This window comes from Anopheles maculipalpis, chromosome 3RL, assembly GCF_943734695.1.
Source record: "Anopheles maculipalpis chromosome 3RL, idAnoMacuDA_375_x, whole genome shotgun sequence".
Classification (NCBI taxonomy): domain Eukaryota; kingdom Metazoa; phylum Arthropoda; class Insecta; order Diptera; family Culicidae; genus Anopheles; species Anopheles maculipalpis.
This window is the reverse complement of record NC_064872.1, coordinates 74,053,019-74,073,172: the sequence shown is the minus strand read 5'-3', so window position 1 is coordinate 74,073,172 and position 20,154 is coordinate 74,053,019. Positions and strand designations below refer to the sequence as shown.

The following is a 20,154-nucleotide window of genomic DNA, read 5'->3' as shown; positions in this document are numbered from 1 at the left end:
TCGCTGACCGTACCGAATGGCTAATGAATGTAAGGTGTAAAAACCCAACATGCAACAGATCGATGTCGTACATAAATGTGTCTGTATTTTTTCGTGAAACATATTAATATCTGTTTCACTGACTACTGCGAGGCAAAAGAGGCTTTTTGAAGGTTGAGATCTTTAACGAGTGAAAATGGCGAAACCTCGCGAAACAGCAGCCGAAATTAATTCAAACAACCGAATAAAAGCGATCGGTTCTAGATCGATAAAGTCATATAGTTGTGTATCTAAGCTAAATGTGTGTGTGTATGTAAAATCTAAGTTCAATCGTCGTCTTCATATTAAATGGGAAAAAGAAACAAACAACCAAAATGGACACATTGTACATTGCATTCTGTTCGACTCTCGAGTCGAAATCGAACAAAACAAACAAACCACAACCAAAAAAAAAAAGGAATAACTGAATTAAATAAAATTCGTATAAATGTTTCAAAAATCTATCATTAAATCTAGGCTGTGAGAATTATTTTGCTTGCTTTTCTTACTGAATCGGATTCACCGGTCTAACCGAAAGAAGATCCCAAATTATTATCACAGCCACTACACGCATGCACTTCTTACGGCATATCACGAGCAAACAAATTTGAATGATAATTCACTTTTACTACTCCACACCACGTTCCAAGGCGTCTGAGGATCATCACGACAGTTGCTTATCAGCTGGTCGTAGGCGCCTTCTGAGCAGCTGATGATCGCACGAGTGAGAACAGGTCCACAAGCGTTCAGCTACAAAGTTGAAGGAAGCCCATTCTGTCGCGCGTGTGATTGCTGTCCAGTACTGCTGGTACAGTTTCCAGTTGTAAACTGACCTTGCCCATCATTCCGATAACGTTGATCTGGTTGGAAAGAACTTTCTTCTTCGAACGGCTACCAGTCGCCATCGCAAGCATCTCGGAGAAGCAATCGTTCTGGAGAAGATGAGGTTGTTGGAAAAGTTGATCGTATGTGTAGTGCTTGTGGGAATTCTTACACAGGTAAAATGTGCCAACATCCTCGTGCTGATGAGTGTAGCGTCCCAGAGCCATTTTATATGGTAAGGATCGGTGAAAATGTCCTAGATATTGGTATCAGATTTAAAAAGTGACTTTGTCTTGCTGTACAGGATACAACCAATTGTGAACCGATTGGCTCAAGTTGGCCACAACGTTACAGTGCTTTCGGTAAATGTGGATACACGTGCTCCGAAAAACGTCACCTACATACACCTGGAAAACAGTTACAACACGCTGTACGGTAATGGGACACATGCTCGTAACGATATATTGAAGCGATCGAATGAATCACCAATGGCTGCCACCATGTCGTTTTATCAATTTGGCTTGCTTGGATGTGAAGGTAGTACAAGACCAGAAACTAGATATCAAATCTTCAGATGATCATTAAACGATCCTTCTCTCTTCCAGGTGCTACAACTTCAAAAGGACTCCAACAGCTACTCCTGTACCCGTCGGACTTTCGGTTCGATCTAATCATCTACGACTTCACCTGTGGACCGTGTTTGCTGGGATTACTCCACAAATTTCACTATCCACCGCTGGTGAGCGTGACCGGTTTCGGAGTTCCTCAATTTACCGAGCGTCTTATAGGTGGACACAAAGCTTCCTGCTTTGTGCCACATTTCACGCAGCTTACTGACAACCCGATGCCTTTCGTACAACGTTTCTCCAACACCCTGATACACCTTTTCGATGCGCTTTACCGTCAGTTTGTGTTTTTACCACAATTAACACAAATCGCTCAGCAAGCGTTTGACTTTACCCTTCCCGATCTGACCGGATTGGAACGGAGAACACTCATTATGCTTACCAACGCTAACCCTGCCCTTGATCCTCCGGAAAGCATGCCACCGAACGTGATCCCCGTCGGTGGACTTCAAATCGTCGACCCGAACCCTTTACCCCCCGAGCTTCAAACTTTCATCTCGAACGCACCCAAGGGAGCTGTACTGTTTGCCATGGGAACGAACTTTAAAAGCAAAATGTTCACCTCCGAACGGCAGGCAATGTTTCTGGAAGCGTTTGCCCTCTTCCCGGATTATCACATCCTCTGGAAGTTTGATGACGATCAGCTACCGTGCCCGGCGAGCCCGAATGTGCTGATACGACCCTGGTTACCACAGAATGACATTCTGGCACAGCCACGTGTGAAGGCGTTCATCACACACTGTGGACTGATGAGCACACAGGAGGCAACGTACCATGCCGTCCCGATGATCGGTATACCGATCTACGTCGATCAGCATCTTAATCTGCACCGAACCGTACAGGCGGGTGGCGGAGTTAAGCTGGACTTGGCGAGCCTCACAACTGCGAGCATAGTAGCTGCACTGAAGGAAATACTTGACAACGATTCGTACCAGCAGGCGATCGACAAACGATCGGCACTGTTTCGGGATCAACCGGAGAAGCCGCTGGAGCGTGCGATCTGGTGGATAGAGTGGGCATTAAGACACCCGAAAGAGGATCGACTTCGCTCGAGCAGCGTTGAGATGAGTGTGTTTGTTGCCAATGGATATGATGTGGCTGGATGTATATTGCTGCTTACTTTAGGATCATTATTAGTGACGTGCAAAATGCTTTCACATGTGTGTCGCATACCTAGTACGAAACGCAAGGAAAAGCTAAAATAAATCCAAAGAAAAGATGAGAAATCTGATTTAGTGGTCTAATGGGGAACGAAGTCATCAGTAAACTTAGATTATTTTAACAAATATTAAGCTTGGACAAACCACCAACTCAACAAAGTTTCATTAAAAAAATGTATTCAAAAACAAAACTTACGATCATTAGCGAGGTAGATAACATAGCTTATTTATGCTCCTTAGTGTGTGAGATAGATATCATGATCCTGCTCATCCTTCCTTAATTACGCTTCTTACCGTCTGAAATCTGTCTCGGTTTTTTCAACCATTTTCTCAGCAGCAGTACTACCAGTACGGGAATCGCGCCGAAAAACAGAACGATGTCCAGAAGGTACGTTTTCAGAAATCCTAACTTCAAAACCGGCGATTGCAGCTGCGTTGCATCTGGATGGCGCAGAACCCATTCAATCCACCAAATGGCACGCGTCAAAGGTTTCTCCGGCTGGTCACGAAACAGTGCCGATTGTGCCGCCATATTGGTACGATACTTAGGATCCTCCAGGACGTCTCTGATAGCGCCCCGCAGCTCTTCGGTGGTCATTGTTTGAAAAGCAACACGTCTCGCCACTCCTGATCGTACGCATCGTTCCAGGTTCTGGAAGTCGAGCAAACAACGTGGAGTGGTTAGTTTTGGAGGCTACCGATCTACACCGATCTTCGCTACTCACCCTATGCTGATCCGCTATGAATGGAATACCCACGATCGGTACACCATACCATGTCGCTTCGTGCGTGCTCAGCAGTCCCGCATGCGTTATAAAAGCTTTCAGCTTTGGATGCGCCAGCAGATCGTTCTGAGGCATCCACGGTCGTACGATCACATTTTTCGGCAGCGGAATCGTTGGTTCCGTTTCAAACTTCCATAGAAAATGATAGTTTGGCAGCTGACGCATCGCATCGATGATCATGCGCTGTCGTTCATTGTCGAGCTGATCGCTACGGACGTTCGTACCGAGCGAAAAGAGGACAGCGCCTTTCCGACTAGCATTGATAAATTGCTCCAGATCGGTTGGTAGTGGTGCAGGTTCGCGTATCTGTAAACCACCGACCGGGATAAGGTTCGGTGGGGAAGATTCTGGAAAATCGATCGAGTAGTGCGCATTGACCAGCATCAGCTTCGATCGTTGGTGTAGCTCGGGAGCATAGGGGAGATCTTCGTAGCGGAAGTATTTACGCATCATCTCATCGATTCGCGGGTTAGAGAAGTAGTTTCGATAGCTGGAAAGGAAGTCATTGTAATTATTATTTTTTTTTTGCTAGATCACCACTTGAGGTATTTTTCAACCGTACGCAAACTTACAACATATCAGTGAGACTAAGCAGTGTGTTGTGAATACGTTGGAAGAAACTCATATCCGTCCCGTAGCTGAGCGAATAAAATGGCACGTACGAGTAAAACTTGTGCCCACCGATGACTTCCGTCGAGTAGGGAGGATTGTTAAACGCCGTCACACTAACCAACGGAGGATAGTTGAACTTGTGCAGCAATCCCAGCAGACACGGTCCACAAGTAAAATCGTGTAGCACAAGATCGAACCGGAAATCATCCGGATAGTCCATAACCTGCTTTAAACCTTTCGATTTAAGGGTGCCTGAAAAAGAGAGCGTAGGAAAGATAAGTGTGTTCCCCACGATCGGTTCGCACAATGCACGATCTTACCGGCACACTCGTGCACCACAAAGTCCCGATAGAAGGAGATCACACTCTTGAACAAATTTTCATTTGCCATCTCGAGCAGATCGATCGAATCCGGACCGGCGTAAAGCGTGGGATAGATCTCCTCCAGATGTACGTAGTGAACATTCTTTGGTTGATTTGTTTCCACATCTGCTGACAGGATGGTAAGATTGTGTCCCTGACGCGCAAGGCCGTCCATAATTGCACGATTCCTATGGGGGAAAAAAGCATCAAAGACAGAGTTAAAATAACGTATGATGACCGGTTGGTACTCCTCTACCTACCATATATGATGACTTGGACTAGCAACTCCCATCAGGCAGAGTATGTTGGCTCCATCTACTATCCCACCGACCGATAGTAATACACCGATGAAAGTGAAAAGCGACCTCATCGCGTCTTTCCGCACAATAAACAACAGGACGTCCGCCAGAAGCAGAGAATTCTAGCCAAATGAATCCATCAGCGTTTGTCCACCGACGGCACACCCGTGCGGTCAAGTTCACCAAGACCTTCACGCACGCACTAAATATAGGTTGACGGTTGATATTTCTCGCACCACTACCACACCAACGCTGCCAAAACATAACAGCGCAAGTCGGTACCGTTTTGCAAACAACTGATGAGAATTTATGTAATGCTTGCCCAATGCCCACGATTTGCCACGGGGAGAAATATAACCTAATCAACAGAACTGCACCAGAGGTTAAACGAACCGTTGTCCTTGATAGCGCATCATATCACAGACCATCGGATACAATCAGCGTCGCAAATCAACGCCGTTGAGGATCGGTTGATCGTTTCGAGGGTGAGGTACGAAGAGTCAGAAGTATCTCCAGAGAACTTGTTATCTGATAACAATCGTGTACTTTGCACGGTAAGTTTCTACGGACACTGATAGCGCATGATATGATTTTATGACGGTAGTAATAAATCATACAACCGTAGGAAGACGCCTAATCTGACAAGACACGTAAAAAAAGAGCGCTTACGAGCGCCGCGTTCGCAAAGTGTGTCAGGTTCAGATAATGCATTAAACACAACTATCAAGATCATTTTATGTAGCCTCCAAAACCCGGCGATTGCAGCTCGAAGCAGTTCCAAGCACATCTGGTTTCGATTACAAATAAAACGCAAATCGCATTATTATCTGACGACATTAAACAAATATCAGTTCGGTGTGTGGTTGGTGCCCACTTGCACACGCTATGGTGAGTGATTTTTGCACAATCATCTTGCCAATTGATACGCCGCCTCCGGGCGGTAGTAGTGCGCGGCACCCAACGCGGAACACTCGTCCACTGTGCCTGTTGGCAATTAGCATGTAGGTTTTAGAAGAGTGTGCAAACCCCACTGTCCGGCCAGTTGGTGTGATGCTGCAGACCCTGCTGGATGTTGCGTTGCGGAACGGAGCGAAACGATAAGATGGGTTCGGTGCTATTAACGGTGGTGCTGCTAGCGATCGCGTCGGTTGGCAGGTTGGCCCACGGTGCCAACATCCTTTGCCTGATGGCGGTCCCCAGCCCAAGCCATCACATCTGGAACCGTGTGCTGGTGGATGCGCTTGCCGCACAGGGCCACAATATGACGGTGGTGTCGCCGGACATTGAGCGTAAGCCGAAACCGAACGTTACGTACATCCATCTGGAGAAGACGTACGATGCGATCCACGAGGGTTCGACAGCGATCGATTTCTACGAAATGGGACAGTCGAGCATTGTGGAGAGCATGAAGATATTCTACAACTACGGTATCTCGATGTGTGTCGGTATACTGAACTCGGAGGGATATCGAACGATCAGCAACTATCCGAAGGATTACAAGTTCGATCTGGTGCTGTACGATTTCTCCTGTGGGCCGTGCTTGCTCGCGATCTACCATCGGTTCGGCCAGCCGCCGTTGGTTGGTGTGACGGGTTTCAACATTCCACCGTACACGACGGATCTGATCGGTGGCCACAAGTACTACGCTTACGTGCCGTACTACACGCTAGACTACGATACCAATATGAACTTTTTCCAGCGCTTCTACAACGCAGCTCTGCATTGGATCGATTACTTGTTAGTGAGACGGTTTGATCGCACTAGCCTTGAACGACATGTCATTTAACACTTGTTTTCCCTTCATTTGTACCGTGATTTCAGCTATCGCAACTATGTGTTCCTCCCGAAAACCGATCTTATCGTACGGGCGCACGAGAAAACGAAAGATTTCCCCTACCTGGCTGATATGGATCAGAAGATGATGCTGATGCTAGTGAACTCACATCATTCGGTCGATTTTCCCGAACCCATCCCGCAAAACATGATCCCGGTCGGGGGGCTGCAGATCATACCGCCCAAACCGTTGCCGAGCGATCTAGACCGGTTCATACGAGCCGGCAAGAAGGGTTCGGTACTGTTTTCGCTCGGCACGAACGTGCTCAGCAAGGATCTAGGTCCCGAACGAATCAAAGCGTTCCTGCAAGCATTCCAGCAGATGCCAGCCTACAACTTCCTGTGGAAGTTTGAAACCGATCTACCATTTGATCTTCCACCGAATGTAATGATCAAGAAGTTTTTGCCACAGAACGACATTCTTGCCCATCCGCACATCAAGGGCTTCATGACGCACGGTGGACTGCTCAGTACACACGAGGCAACGTGGCACGGCGTGCCGATGATTGGACTGCCTGTGATCGCTGATCAGTATCGGGTAAGAAGAGGGTTCCTTCTCCATCAGCTGGAAGGAAGATATTCTTATAAAACCTCTCTTTCTCTCTCTCTATTTTTGTATTAGAATCTCGCGAAATCTATCCGTGCGGGTGTGGCGGAAAAGATAAGCCTGTGGGATTTGACTACGGAAAAAATTCGCAACACAGTCCTGAAGGTGCTGGAAACACCACGGTACAGAGAGGCCATGAGCGTACGATCGGGACTGTTCCGAGATCAGCCGGAAACTCCACTGGAGCGTGGTGTCTGGTGGGTGGAGTGGGCATTGCGACATCCGAACGCGAAAACCATCCAATCGCCCACACTGGAACTAGGCCCGTGGAAGAGTGAACTGTACGATGTGAAGCTTTGCCTAGTGCTAGCCGTACTGTTTGTATTCTACCTTCTGCACAAAGTGAGCAAAGCTCTACTTTCTAAGTCGCCTCAGTCAGGCAAAACGAAGAAGAAAGTTCAATAGTGATAATGTGGCTGTTAAAAAAGCAGATAAATGTATACAAGTCCAAGAAGCTCATTTTGATCCAACATAAATAACAAATTGTCAAATAAATGATCATGTTCTCCGCAACTGTACATCACGTTTCTGCACTAATTGCATCATTTCCTGCACGAAAGATTAGCGGAAGCACGTGGAAAACATATCATAATGTCCCATTAGCAAACAAATTTGCCAATCATTCCTATTTCATTCAACTCTAATGATGCAAAAACGTCGTCTATCGAAGCGTTCTACAATGATGAATAAAACTTCTACAATGAACGCATCAGCGTAGCAGTCGTATATTGTCATTTCCATGGTGATCACCTGCATAGGATGATCGTTGCCGTTGTGCTGTTACTTCTGGCAAGCTTGTGGGTGCTAGCTGATGCTGCTAACATTCTTTGCCTAACGCCAGTCCCCAGCCCTAGCCATCACATATGGAATCGCGTCTGGATCGAGGCACTAGCCGCAAGAGGGCACAATTTAACGGTGGTATCAGCGGATGTCGAAAGCAAACCAACACCAAACATCACCTACATTCACCTAGAACATGCCTACTCGGAACTGCACAACGATCTCGATCTGTTTCAAATGGCAAGCCATGATCCGCTGACAGGAATCAAAGATCTGTACACCTGGGGAACGTCTATGTGCAAAGGAGTGCTACGTTCGAAGGGTCTCGATGTGATCGAATCCTATCCGGACGCGTTCCGGTTCGATCTCGTCATTGCGGACATCACCTGTGGACCGTGTCTGTTCCCGCTGATACACAAGTTCCGCTATCCGCCGCTGATCGGTGTGACGGCGTACAACAATCCACAGTTTACGACGGATTTCGTTGGTGGACACAAACACTACGCGTACGTACCATTCTTTACCCTGAACTACGATTCGGACATGAGCTTCCTGCAGCGGTTCTACAACTGGGTGCTGCACAATGTCGATCATATGTAAGGATTTTCTTTGCAAAAGTTAACCACCAACGAACACAATGTCTCTGTAATAATTCTTCACAACGTTTCTCCTCCCTTAGCTATCGCCATCACATCTTTCTGCCAAGAATTGAGCACCTGGTGCGGAATCATTTCCGCTACCGAGGCATGCCTTCGTTGGGGCAAATAGAGCGCAAAACCTTTCTGCTGCTAGCAAACTTTCACTACTCGGTAGATTTTGCGGAATCTCTTCCACCGAACCATATCCCGGTCGGTGGACTACAGGTACTCCCACCGAAAAAGCTACCCATCGAACTAGCCACATTTCTAGACGCTGGTCAGAAAGGATCAGTGCTGTTCTCGCTCGGTACAAATGTTAGAAGTGCAGATCTAGGGGAAGATCGCATCAGATCGTTTCTCGAGGTGTTTCGCCATCTGCGGGAATATAATTTTCTGTGGAAATTTGAAGAGATCCCAAAGTTTGAGGTACCCTCAAACGTTCTGATAAGAAAGTTTGTACCACAAAACGATATACTAGCACACCCGAACGTGAAGGCGTTCATAACGCACGGTGGTATGCTTAGTACGCATGAGGCAACATGGCACGGTGTGCCCATGGTTGGGATTCCTTTCATTTGTGATCAGTATCGGGTAAACATTGGCCGCACTGTAAGCGATCTGCTCGATCTAATTATATGATCTTTTTTTTTGTTAATTACAGAACCTACACAAATCGGTAACTGCTGGCGTTGCACTTCGACTACAGCATGATTCGTTGTCGACGGCCAACATTGAAGCTGCCCTCCGGGAGATACTCACCAACACCAGCTATCGAGCGAGCATGAGCCACCGTTCGGCATTGCTTCGCGATCAACCAGAGCATCCACTCGATCGTGCCGTGTGGTGGATCGAGTGGACCCTACGTCATCCGAACGTGAGGGCTATTCAATCGCCGACGAAGCGAATGTCATTCTGGGTGTACGAGCTGTACGATGTAAAGCTGGCGCTGATACTACTGCTCGGTCTGGCTGTATATTACACTAAGCGACTATTTGCACGCTTTAACAAACGCTCGTATCGTAATGTTCAAACAGGCAAGAAATCTAACTAGTGTGAGAGACAAACATTTGTTGATTGTCCACTTAATTAAGCTTGATTCACTTACCCAACCCATATCACACATAGACACAGTGATCACGGTAGATTGTGATCTTCCAGCGGTCTCTCACTCGTCGCTTGGCGGAATAATTACAATCAAGCAAGGTCGCACGCCACGTGACCCACACATGCATGCAAGTCATGTGCAAATTGTGCCTCTCCTGGCTCCTGGACGCTAGCAGTCGGACAGTCAGTATGATAACCGCGATGCGTCCGAACGTACCGTGCGTTGTCACACTATTATCTCTAGCTGCGCTGTCAGCTGATTGGTATGGCGCCGTGCAGGGAGCCAACATACTCTGCATCATGACCGTCCCAAGTCCTAGTCATCACATATGGTAAGCATGCCACACTCCCTACCGATGAATGGCACTCAAAGCGAGGTAAAATGTTGCAGGAACCGTGTCATCATGGAGGAGCTAGTAGATCGGGGCCACAACTTAACGGTGGTGTCTCAGGATGGCGATGCATCACGCACCAACCTTACCTACATTCTGCTCGAGAAAGTGTACTCCACACTGTACGAAGATGAAGGACTTGATCTGCTAGAAGTATCAAAAGAAACACCGTTCCAGTCGTTGTTTACCTTCAAAGAGTTCTATCTGGGCATGTGCCGAGGGGCACTGAAATCGGACGGCTTGAACGTGATCCTTAACTATCCGGACAGCTTTCGGTTCGATGTGGTGCTGTACGACTTCGGTTGCGGTCCATGTCTGTTGCCATTGTTGCACAAATTTAACTACCCACCGTTGATCAGTCTAACGGCGTTCAGCAATCCACCGTACTCGGTGGACATTGTTGGAGGGCACAAACATTACGCTTACACGCCTCACTTTGCGCTACCGTACAGCTTCGATATGTCCTTTACTGAGCGGATGTACAATACGTATCTCTGCCTGTGGGATGCTGGGTGAGTTATTTTCCAAGACGAACCAATCGCTGTTTTTGCTCAATTTTGCTTACCTTACCTTACAGCCTACGAATGTTTGACATCATGCCAAAGCTGGACACGATGGTTAGGGACCGCTTTGCGTTCGAAAGCATGCCCTTCATACGGGACATTGAGCGACGCACGGTGCTAATGCTCGTAAACACCAATCCAACGTTTGATGCACTCGAACCACTGCCCCCGAACGTTATACCGATCGGTGGAGCACACATCAAGGAACCGAAACCGCTGCCAGCAGATCTGGAAGCGTTTGTGGCGAAAGCTAAAAAGGGGGCCGTGCTGTTTTCGCTCGGTTCAAACATACGATCGGACATGATCGGTGAGGAACGGCAGCGAATGTTCATCGAAGCATTCCGTCAAATGCCGGACTATCAGTTCCTGTGGAAGTTTGAATCAGTCCTAAACATTCCTCTGCCACCGAATGTGATCATCCGACCGTGGTTGCCGCAGAACAGTATTTTAAGTCATCCCAGCACGAAAGGATTCATTACCCATTCGGGAGGTCTAAGCACACAGGAAGCGTCCTGGTTTGGTGTACCGTTGATAGGGATGCCGTTCTTTGTCGATCAACATCGGGTAAGTGATTCAGCGAGACCAACCAAAATCATAGTTATTTACATATTTTGGACTCCTTGCCAGAATCTCAAACGATCGTTGATAGGTGGTGTGGCCGAAAAGCTAGACTTTAGCTCCCTGTCCATCGACACGATACGCTCGACCGTTTTAAAGGTGCTGGAAACACCAAGCTATCGTGAAAATATGCAACTTCGTGCCATGTATTTTCGCGATCAGCCCGACAAACCACTCGATCGTGCTGTGTGGTGGATCGAATACATTGTGCGGCATCCGACCGTTCAGCATCTTCGTTCACCAACGCTTAAACTTGGTACCTTCAAAGCGAATCTATTGGATGTTTACTCGTTCTTTGTGGGTGTTGTTGTACTTGTTGTGTCGTTGATCGTGTACATAGTAAGACGTACATTATGCCGTCGTCAGCGGCAAGTGAAAAAGAAGCGACAGTGAAAAATCCTCTCATTTATACACAGCTTTTTAAGGAATTAAAAATACTCAATTAGTATTTTGTTTAGCGTTTTATTTTTTAATAAAATGTTAGAAGTCTAGAGTGTATTTTTCCTGCAAACAAGCAGGAATCCTCATCGTAATTCTTTATCTGGATTGATTTATGTGAGATTGGGCACAGCATTTTTTAACTTCACTTGAAAATGAGAAGTCTTCGATTTTCTCTTTCTTTTCTGCTTTCATGTTCATCTCAGCACCTTCATCGAATTGATGAAGTGGTCATTTTCATTCAAATAAGAATTCCAAAAGTGATTATCGCTGATTTAAATTTAACATGAGAATTTCAAAAACAGCTAAATTACCATCAAATTTGTATTCGTCACGTTTCGTACTGTCTGTGGTAATAATAGCTACTCGACTGACGTACTGCTCGAAAAGGAAAAATCCATAAAATAAATACAATTGCAAAAATAAGTAGATGAAAGCTGTTAAGCTGGCTTGCTTTTTAAATACAAAATACCATTAATTTATTATTATGATTCTACACAATTCTTTAAAAAGCAAACCGCTCGAAAGCTATCCACCCCGCCCAGCACTGTAAAAGAAAATACGCCCAGCACTGTAGCTTGCTGTGGCCTTTTTTCGTCTCCCCTTTGTGTTGCTCGCAAATGTCAAAATGCGTACGAGACTGTGTTGGTGAATCACTCACAGCTCGCATTCTACAATACTTGCGGGTTCCAGATAAAAGCCATCGTAATTCCAGTGCAACACCTAAAGCTGCCATCTCTTTGTTGATCGGTCACCGTTACCGTGTCTTGTCTTGTCTGCCGGCTTCGCTGAACTTTTCTATCACCAGAAAAACCATGAGCAACGGAAAGCATCTTGCGAAGGGTAAGCAGATTATTGTAGAAATCCAGTACAATGTTGTAGAAGAAAAACCAGTGCGTTTGCTCATTTCACTTCCGGCAAAGTAGGCTGGTGTGTGGCTGGTTGGCATGGGTGGTGAGATATTTTTAACATCACCTTCACACGCTGATGTCATCAAAAGCTGTGGGCATCAAACGATGTGGTAGCGTTTGTAGCCGGCATCATCACACTGAAACGGAGCACGAGCCAAAACCGTGACCAAATAGGTTTGGGTTTTTGATAACACAAATGAGTGTTCCCTTCCAGATTTAGAAATCGCAAAATCGATATCGATCGGGTAGGTGGAAGCATTACCTCGCGCTACTTACCTAATTATTGTACCTTCTTGTAAAAGTACAATCTTATCAAATCGATGCAATTGTCCTTTATCGTGTCGTTAATGAATAATTATACATTTTAGCCAGAAACGTCATCACTTAGAAGTCACGAAGCGATGGCATTGGACGAATAGCAAAACTGCCTGATCATTCCGTCAAGTGTTCGATGTGTTTTTTTACCCCATTTCCTTATCTTTTCCCAGGCTCGTCGCCACCAGAGCTCCCAAATGATGGCAAGCTGCGGCTCTACTCGATGCGTTTCTGTCCCTACGCTCAGCGCGTTCACCTAATGCTGGACGCCAAAAAGATTCCCTACCATGCGATCTACATTAATCTGTCCGAAAAGCCCGAATGGTACTTGGAGAAGAATCCGCTCGGTAAGGTACCGGCCCTGGAGGTTCCCGGCAAGGATGGTGTCACCCTGTTCGAATCGTTAGTGCTGTCGGACTACATCGAGGAGGCGTACTCTGCGCAGCAGCGCAAACTTTACCCGTCGGATCCATTCCGTAAGGCGCAGGATCGTATCTTGATCGAACGTTTCGGGGGCGCCGTCATTACGCCCTACTATCGCATTCTGTTCTCGACCGACGGTATTCCACCCGGTGCTATTACCGAGTTCGGCAGTGGGTTGGACATTTTCGAGAAGGAACTGAAGGCGCGGGGCACCCCGTACTTTGGCGGTGACAAGCCCGGCATGATCGATTACATGATTTGGCCGTGGTGCGAGCGGGTCGATCTGTTGAAGTTTGCGCTCGGCGATAAGTACGAGCTGGACAAGGATCGTTTCGGTCAACTGGTAAGTGCAACGAAAACGATCGATGTATATATATTTTTTTAAATTTCGAAATGGTATTAATGCTTATGGTGTTTTTGGGGTTTTATTTTGCAGCTGCAATGGCGAGACCTGATGGAAAAGGATGAAGCCGTTAAACAGTCGCTCATTTCCACCGAAAATCATACGAAATTCCTGCAAAGCCGTAAGAACGGTGAAAATAACTACGACATCCTGGCGTAAGCAATCCACTAATGATCATTCCGCACAGACACATACACATACATACGCAAGGACAGCATTTAATGCTTTCTCTTATCCATGCAACTAATTACGGAGCTGCTAGGAGCAACTCGCACACATCACGAAATACACATAATCGCACTAAAAAAACATTCACTTTCGCCCGGTAATCAGTGTATTTACATCTACTAACTTACATTGCGAATATGTTAAGCTGAAATATTCCTGCATTTTGAAGACACATTTGTAAGTGGAAATAAATTGAAAATTTAAATCATAACACCCGCAAACGGTTGGTGAAACGTGTAACTAAAAACCTCTGTTTTTTGTGTGAAATCTGTTCAATGTGGTGTGCATTAACGCGGCCTGTTCAAGTCTACCTGCTGAAAGCTTCCGTCTGCTAACACACGTGAACTATACGTGCACTGATGACATTACACTGCATACGAATTATTAAGATACATGTAGATTTATTTTTGTATTGTTTTTTTTCTTCTAGAAATGATGCGAAAAAACCACGGTTAGAATAAAACGCGGTGCGAGAAACAATCCAAATGATCATCTTGAAATGAGAGCGTGACTGATAAAACATACCAATTACTACATTGTACTACTAATTTCTTATTCAATGACAAAACAAACTCGTGTTCGATAAGATACCATCTTGTGAATTGCTGCATTTTGTGAAATTGAACAATATTTTCCTATTGTTTCAGCGATGATCAGATAACAATCGTTTTGAAAATTCAAATAAAAAACCTTCCGAAATAACCACCCGCTTGACAGCTACATGACAGTAGATGACAGCTGCGCGTCTGTTTGGCTATCAGTTTGTTTGGGTTATTTTATTTCCCTCCACCCTTTTTTTGATTTTCAAGGTTCTTTGTTTTGCTCCCTATAGCCGGTACAAAAAGGAAAACAAACAGCTCCCCCTTGGCCTTCCTCCCGCCGTGAATTCGCCAAGAGCTTGGTTCCGTTGGTGACTGAAAGCAGAAGGTTCCGGAAACTGGATTTCGAAAGGGTAAGCGTCCCTTTCGACAATGTCAAGGAAGAAGATGGATAGGAAAAATCCAAAGAAACCGAACACATATCGGCGAAACATAAATTGAAAGGAATTTTGAACTGAAAATAGTTTAGTTAAAAAATTCACATTTTTCACAAACATTATGCGCGTCCTTTGTTCGAATTCGTTCCAAAACGAGATATAATTGTTATTTGCCTCTACTGCCTTTGTGGAGGGTGCATTCATATCAAAATTCGAACAAAGGCCACCTTGGTGTATTTTTGTACTTCTTTAAAATTTCGTTTGTTAAAATAATTCTTTCAGAAATGAAAAACATTATTTTATATATTTTCAGAATCATAAGGATAAAAAAGGATAAACTATATTTCAAGAAATTGTTTACTCCGAGTTGTACAATATTTCTTTCAGTGTAATGCGGTGTGTGTGTGTTGCGATTTGTTTGCTTCTAAATAGTTATCACTTAAATCATGACCACCTCGGCCACTTCTACGCAGTAGCAATTTTTAAAGAATTAATTATATCCTAGTACGTGCTATAACAGATAGCATCTTCCTCCTTCTGGCAACAGCAGCAGTAGCAGCAGCGCCTTTCTACTTTACATTGATCATCGCTTTTTTTGATTAGACATTACTACTATTGAACTTTTTCGAAAAGAGCAATACAACACACATTTCTTCCCAATTGGGCTTCGAATTGCTTCCCCACCCACCGTATTCTCCAGATCTGGCCCCCAGCGACTTTTTCTTGTTCTCAGACCTCAAAAGGATGCTCGCAGGGAAAAAAATTGGCTGCAATGAAGAGGTGGTTGCCGAAACTGAGGCCTATTTTGAGGCAAAACCGAAGGAGTACTACCAAAATGGTATCAAAAAATTGGAAGGTCGTTATAATCGTTGTATCGCTCTTGAAGGGAACTATGTTGAATAATAAAAACGAATTTTGACAAAAAAAATGTGTTTTTCTTTGTTAGACCGGGGACTTATCAGCCAACGTGTTACGATGTATGTAAAACTACTTTCGATTTAAATTAAAATAAAAAAGTACCACCCTATGGCGGGCTGAGTTCCCTTAAACATCGTCATGATCTTCATGGTTGGCTACGTGGTTCTGCCAGTCCTGGGCCGATATGAAGTACGACGAGCACATGTCACACCGGAAAACGTCACTATCGCCATCGTTCTGTGGATCAAAGGTACGTTAAAAGCATTTGTTACAAACATGCAAGCAAAAAAAAAAACTCAAAACTTACCGAAATTCGACGCCGCTTCAACAGTCCCATATCGGCGACACAATGGCCCGAAACGTGCTGCACCCATTCCGGTGGTGTGGTGAACGATTCATAGCACAGCTGACAATTTAAGCGCGACGAAACGAGCTGATCCAGCGGTGTTCCCTCCTGATGATCATTACTATCATCGTCCAAATCGTCACAGGACTCTTCCTCCATCGAGCTGTTGACAAAGATCGCCGCATCCGTGTCCGGCATGCTCATGTGCTCAATCAGCGCATCTATCTTTGCCTGACTGTCCGGGCTGTGCGATCGTGTGCTAAACCGTGACGTTTGGGATTCGGGCGATTTCGCTATTATCTCCATCATCGATTCATCCGATGTAAGCACCACCATACTGTCGAGCGTATCGATAATGTCCGGTCCGGGTGAGGGTGGTGATGGTTGGCGCTGGGCACACGGTTTCCTATGGCGCAGTGTCGTTCTAACCGTCGCTGGCAGTGGAGATTTCGATGCGTAACGATGCGCTACTAGGGGTGATTTGGGTGAAACGGGAGCAACCGATGGAGATGATTCGGGTGTTTCCACCAGCGGATGTTTTGGCGCAGCAGCGGTGGCAGAAGCCACTTTAGAAGGTTTTTTCAGCTGCTCCTCGTACTCCTTAATTATGTCCTTTTTGCGTTGCTCGTGATCCTCAATTTGCTTCAACTTCCGATGATCCGGAAACTCTTCGAATATACTATTTTTGCGTGGTTTGTCTAAAAATTCAATCTCACTATCGCTTCGCGTTTGCGCACTATCGTTCAGTGACTTTTCGTGCTGGTTGCTTTCCATCGAGTCGTTTCCTGGCGTCGTTTCGGACTCTTTTTCCGGAGCACTATTAGTAGTAGGAGCAGCAGTAGCAGCTACATTACTGCCTACTTTACCAGATGCAGGATCATTTGGCTTTGGCAGCGCAATCACATCCTTTGCGGGGCGAGCAATGACGACATTAGATTCGGTCGTTGTTTGTATTTTTTGCTGCTCAAACTGACGTAACGGTTGCTTTGGCTGCTCTTGTTGCTTCGGCCGTTGAATTGGTTGCTCTTGCTGGGGCGGTGATTTCTGTGGTGCTAGCAGCTCTTGTGACTCGTCCAGCGTTTCCTGTGGCTTTATTAGCTCGTTTTGTATCTTTTGCTGTACCGATGGACGTCGTTGCGGTGCCATTCTTTGTTGCGGTGTCAACAGTTCCTGTGTTGAGTCAAGCAACTCTTGCGGTTGCATTAAATCATCCTGTGGTTCCTGTAGTTGAGGCGTTTGGTGTGGCTCTCGTTGTTGTTGTGATTCCAACAAATCGTTTGACTGTTGTAGTATTTCCTTTTGCTGTTGTGGCGTTTTCGTTCGCATAAGTTGTTGCGACTGTTGCTGTGATGTTGACGGTTGTTGGCGTTGTTGTCTGGCTAGGGGTTGTTGTAGTGGTTCCAGCAATTGCTGCGATTCAAGCATTTGTTCTGGAACCTGCAGATCATCATCGTCTTCTTGTAGCTGTTGTGATTGTATCTGCTGACGTTGCTGCTGCTGCTGCTGCTGCTGCGGCAAGAACAGTGATGTTTGCGTCATTTGTCGCTGTGGTTGTTGTAGCAGTCCCAGATTTTGTTGGTTTAAGCGAACCTGTCTTTGTTGCGTCTGAATAAGCTGTTGACGGGTAAGGGGCAACGGTTGGTGCTGATACATATCTTGCAGCTGCTGTGTTGGCATCATTTGCTGCCGTTGCTGACGTGGGATCTGAAGCATAGGAGCTGACAGTTGATCCTGTTCCATGTCCAGATCAAGTGGCTGAAGTTGCTGCGCGTGATAGCGCTGCTGTAGCAATGCGGGCTGTTGTTGTAGGTGTGGCTGCATCATGTAGCGTTGTTGTTGACGCAGTTGTGGTTGTAACGGTTGATACAAATCTTCGGACAGGTGTTGCTGCTGATACGGTTGCAGCTGTTGTTGGTGGGCGTACTGAGCTGCACGTTGGGGCATCAGTTGGGAACGTTGCTGTACTTGTTGCTGCATTAGTTGTTGCTCTAGCAGATCCTCTTGGTACATTGTCTGTTGTACACTGTGCTGTAATGGTTGCATTTGCATTGGCTGCTGATAGAGCGGCTGTTGCTGATGCGGTTGCTGTAGGGGAGGTTCATAGTGTCGTGCTATTTTCCTGGGCGGTGATTGTGAATCATAATACGGTTGCATTGTCATCGGTACAGGTGTCGGTGGCGCAGACACACGTGTCGTACTTGTGGTCGGTGCTGGTGTTGCACTTTCTTCGTATCTCGCCTCGTTTCGCACCGAACCATCCATGTTGATTGTTTTCGTAACGGTAACAAGTGGTACCGAAACAAGCCCTTGGCGATTGTTCAATAAACTACTAGATTTCTTGGTGGAAAATCCATTAATTCGCAGAAATTCACCGCACGTCATCACATCGTCCAGTATTTTGGAGTGTACGATCGCTTCTCCGGTGTACATGTACTGCAGCAAGCTCTGCATGGCGGCTCGTGTCACGTTCGGTGGCAATGCCACGTAAACAATGGGCGTCGACGCTGCAAACGTAAACTTCTCGAACACGTTCGCAAAATACTAAAACGTAAGGAAGAAGAAAATTGTTAGGAAATACGTGATCATATCGCATCCTCTACGGTGAATGGATGGGAAAGTCATACCGGACTAAATGTCCCAAGCACGAGCCGGTGGGCCGGAATCACAATACTATCATTTTCGTTGCATACCAGCAACATAACGTCGGCATACCGATCATTTCTGAGAAATAATTGGAAACAAAATTGATTGTTGATTGGTTGATCGATGCTCGTGTTTGCTAGGTTGATTGTGGGGTTTTAGAATGGGGGGGAAAGAACTCATTTCCGTCCCAGCGCACCCATTTTTCTGTACTACTCACTTGCACAAATTTGTCAGGGAATTATTAAGCTTAGGCTGATACGTGCACTGTTTTAAGTGGAACTTATCTGGCAACGCTGGTGGTGCGGTTGCCGGTGAAGGATTGCTCCGTCTTCCACCATTTGGTACGGTTGCTTCACCACCACCACCGCCATTCTGTTGCGAAGGTGGATTTTGTTCGCCACCATTAGGATGTACACTTGTTCCACTGCTGCAAACACTGCTACCACTAACACTACGACCACGGTTCGATTTGGAAAGTTTCACTTGCACCGTATGTGCCACATCCTGACAACCATTCTGCGACGAATGGCGACGCTTGCTAGTATGGCCCGCTCGAGAACATTCTTTTCGCTTGTCCAGCTTGCGCTGTGCATCCGTAAATAGATCGTGTAACGCATCGTAATGTTCACACAGCTCGTAGCGATTTTCCGGACCTGATCGATTGGCCTCAAAGTACTGTTTCCGTAGTTCGTTCATTTTCTTGCGTATCTGTTCCTCTGTGCGAAAAATGCCCTTCTTCACCAGATCACTGCGCACCACCTTAAACACTTCCAGGGAGCGACGTTTCTTTCCGTCCGATAGTGCTAAAAGGTCACCTAAAATAAGCAAAACAAAAAAAACAACACAAAACAACCATCATCCAGTGGATTCCTTATCGAACGTGTGTGTTACGTGGGCAGTTTTGCTCCCAAAATCATGGTTTGCACTGATTCAAGGGTTTTTGCTTTTACGGCGTCATTGTACGATACTTACGCTCCTTCATGCTGGCCACCAGCTCGTCGACCTCGTTCGATCTCCATTTTATCTGCGGTTCGTACGATTTACTCATCCTCGGCTACGAATCTGGTGCATTCAGCAACCAGGAGAAAACTACAGTGGAAAACCGGGTCACAATTTCACACGGCGTGGGTACAAAGATGGCACGCCGCCCTTGTCTAAACTACGCAGGAAAAACCACCGCCGACGTCGCTGTCGCTGGTCTGCTGAGGCAGCAGCGACGAAGGTTGATGACAACACACTTTTCTTCTACTACGAATTTCGCGTTGCTAAGGTTTCCCTCCAGGTAGAAAACAACCTTCTGCATGCGCACAACCAGTTGAGTGAGGAAGTAGCTC

The 20,154-nt window shown here is 46.0% G+C and overlaps 7 protein-coding genes across 7 annotated transcripts in view; 5 read left to right on the top strand and 2 right to left on the bottom strand.

The window, feature by feature from the left end:
- Nucleotides 1-20,154, top strand: part of LOC126561947 (protein bric-a-brac 1-like) — a 182,951-nt gene that overhangs the window by 153,345 nt on the left and 9,452 nt on the right. The window lies entirely within an intron of this gene.
- On the top strand, nucleotides 960-2,671 carry LOC126560974 (UDP-glycosyltransferase UGT5-like). The gene is made up of 3 exons (XM_050216924.1): nucleotides 960-1,075; nucleotides 1,145-1,377; nucleotides 1,446-2,671. Exons 1-3 carry the CDS (start codon nucleotides 960-962, stop codon nucleotides 2,669-2,671), a joined length of 1,575 nt encoding a protein of 524 aa, XP_050072881.1.
- On the bottom strand, nucleotides 2,904-4,755 carry LOC126562057 (UDP-glucosyltransferase 2-like). Its single transcript, XM_050218469.1, has 5 exons — nucleotides 4,646-4,755; nucleotides 4,344-4,573; nucleotides 3,984-4,275; nucleotides 3,352-3,901; nucleotides 2,904-3,278 (listed from the first exon to the last, which is right to left on the bottom strand). Exons 1-5 carry the CDS (start codon nucleotides 4,753-4,755, stop codon nucleotides 2,904-2,906), a joined length of 1,557 nt encoding a protein of 518 aa, XP_050074426.1.
- LOC126560973 (uncharacterized) lies at nucleotides 5,801-11,612 on the top strand. Its single transcript, XM_050216922.1, has 10 exons — nucleotides 5,801-6,421; nucleotides 6,506-7,055; nucleotides 7,140-7,528; nucleotides 7,919-8,500; nucleotides 8,584-9,151; nucleotides 9,204-9,561; nucleotides 9,780-9,978; nucleotides 10,038-10,550; nucleotides 10,616-11,165; nucleotides 11,229-11,612. The coding sequence occupies exons 1-10, from the start codon at nucleotides 5,871-5,873 to the stop codon at nucleotides 11,610-11,612; spliced, it is 4,644 nt and encodes a 1,547-aa protein (XP_050072879.1). The 5' UTR covers nucleotides 5,801-5,870.
- Nucleotides 7,884-9,593, top strand: LOC126562058 (UDP-glucosyltransferase 2-like). The gene is made up of 3 exons (XM_050218470.1): nucleotides 7,884-8,500; nucleotides 8,584-9,133; nucleotides 9,204-9,593. The coding sequence occupies exons 1-3, from the start codon at nucleotides 7,884-7,886 to the stop codon at nucleotides 9,591-9,593; spliced, it is 1,557 nt and encodes a 518-aa protein (XP_050074427.1).
- LOC126562863 (pyrimidodiazepine synthase-like) lies at nucleotides 12,473-13,889 on the top strand. Its single transcript, XM_050219458.1, has 3 exons — nucleotides 12,473-12,500; nucleotides 13,057-13,649; nucleotides 13,743-13,889. Exons 1-3 carry the CDS (start codon nucleotides 12,473-12,475, stop codon nucleotides 13,866-13,868), a joined length of 747 nt encoding a protein of 248 aa, XP_050075415.1. The 3' UTR covers nucleotides 13,869-13,889.
- LOC126561466 (transcriptional-regulating factor 1-like) lies at nucleotides 15,958-19,881 on the bottom strand. The gene is made up of 5 exons (XM_050217631.1): nucleotides 19,793-19,881; nucleotides 19,038-19,635; nucleotides 18,802-18,898; nucleotides 16,139-18,718; nucleotides 15,958-16,068 (listed from the first exon to the last, which is right to left on the bottom strand). Exons 1-5 carry the CDS (start codon nucleotides 19,866-19,868, stop codon nucleotides 15,958-15,960), a joined length of 3,462 nt encoding a protein of 1,153 aa, XP_050073588.1. The 5' UTR covers nucleotides 19,869-19,881.

Bases quoted from the DNA above. Each gene is read 5' to 3' on its own strand.
- LOC126562863 (XM_050219458.1), top strand. From the start codon at position 12,473: ATGAGCAACGGAAAGCATCTTGCGAAGG. The intron at 12,501-13,056 runs GTAAGCAGATTA...ATCTTTTCCCAG, and splicing joins CGGAAAGCATCTTGCGAAGG to GCTCGTCGCCACCAGAGCTC. The intron at 13,650-13,742 runs GTAAGTGCAACG...TTTATTTTGCAG, and splicing joins AGGATCGTTTCGGTCAACTG to CTGCAATGGCGAGACCTGAT.
- LOC126562057 (XM_050218469.1), bottom strand. From the start codon at position 4,755: ATGAGGTCGCTTTTCACTTTCATCGGTGTATTACTATCGGTCGGTGGG. The intron at 4,574-4,645 runs GTAGGTAGAGGA...TTTCCCCCATAG, and splicing joins AGTCCAAGTCATCATATATG to GAATCGTGCAATTATGGACG. The intron at 3,279-3,351 runs GTGAGTAGCGAA...CTCGACTTCCAG, and splicing joins TCATAGCGGATCAGCATAGG to AACCTGGAACGATGCGTACG.
- LOC126561466 (XM_050217631.1), bottom strand. From the start codon at position 19,868: ATGAGTAAATCGTACGAACCGCAGATAAAATGGAGATCGAACGAGGTC. The intron at 19,636-19,792 runs GTAAGTATCGTA...TGCTTATTTTAG, and splicing joins GGTGGCCAGCATGAAGGAGC to GTGACCTTTTAGCACTATCG. The intron at 16,069-16,138 runs GTAAGTTTTGAG...TTTGATCCACAG, and splicing joins TGAAGCGGCGTCGAATTTCG to AACGATGGCGATAGTGACGT.
- LOC126560974 (XM_050216924.1), top strand. From the start codon at position 960: ATGAGGTTGTTGGAAAAGTTGATCGTATGTGTAGTGCTTGTGGGAATT. The intron at 1,076-1,144 runs GTAAGGATCGGT...CTTGCTGTACAG, and splicing joins TCCCAGAGCCATTTTATATG to GATACAACCAATTGTGAACC. The intron at 1,378-1,445 runs GTAGTACAAGAC...TCTCTCTTCCAG, and splicing joins TGGCTTGCTTGGATGTGAAG to GTGCTACAACTTCAAAAGGA.
- LOC126560973 (XM_050216922.1), top strand. From the start codon at position 5,871: ATGGCGGTCCCCAGCCCAAGCCATCACATCTGGAACCGTGTGCTGGTG. The intron at 6,422-6,505 runs GTTAGTGAGACG...CCGTGATTTCAG, and splicing joins CTGCATTGGATCGATTACTT to CTATCGCAACTATGTGTTCC. The intron at 9,152-9,203 runs GTAAGCGATCTG...TGTTAATTACAG, and splicing joins GGGTAAACATTGGCCGCACT to AACCTACACAAATCGGTAAC.
- LOC126562058 (XM_050218470.1), top strand. From the start codon at position 7,884: ATGATCGTTGCCGTTGTGCTGTTACTTCTGGCAAGCTTGTGGGTGCTA. The intron at 8,501-8,583 runs GTAAGGATTTTC...CTCCTCCCTTAG, and splicing joins CTGCACAATGTCGATCATAT to CTATCGCCATCACATCTTTC. The intron at 9,134-9,203 runs GTAAACATTGGC...TGTTAATTACAG, and splicing joins TCATTTGTGATCAGTATCGG to AACCTACACAAATCGGTAAC.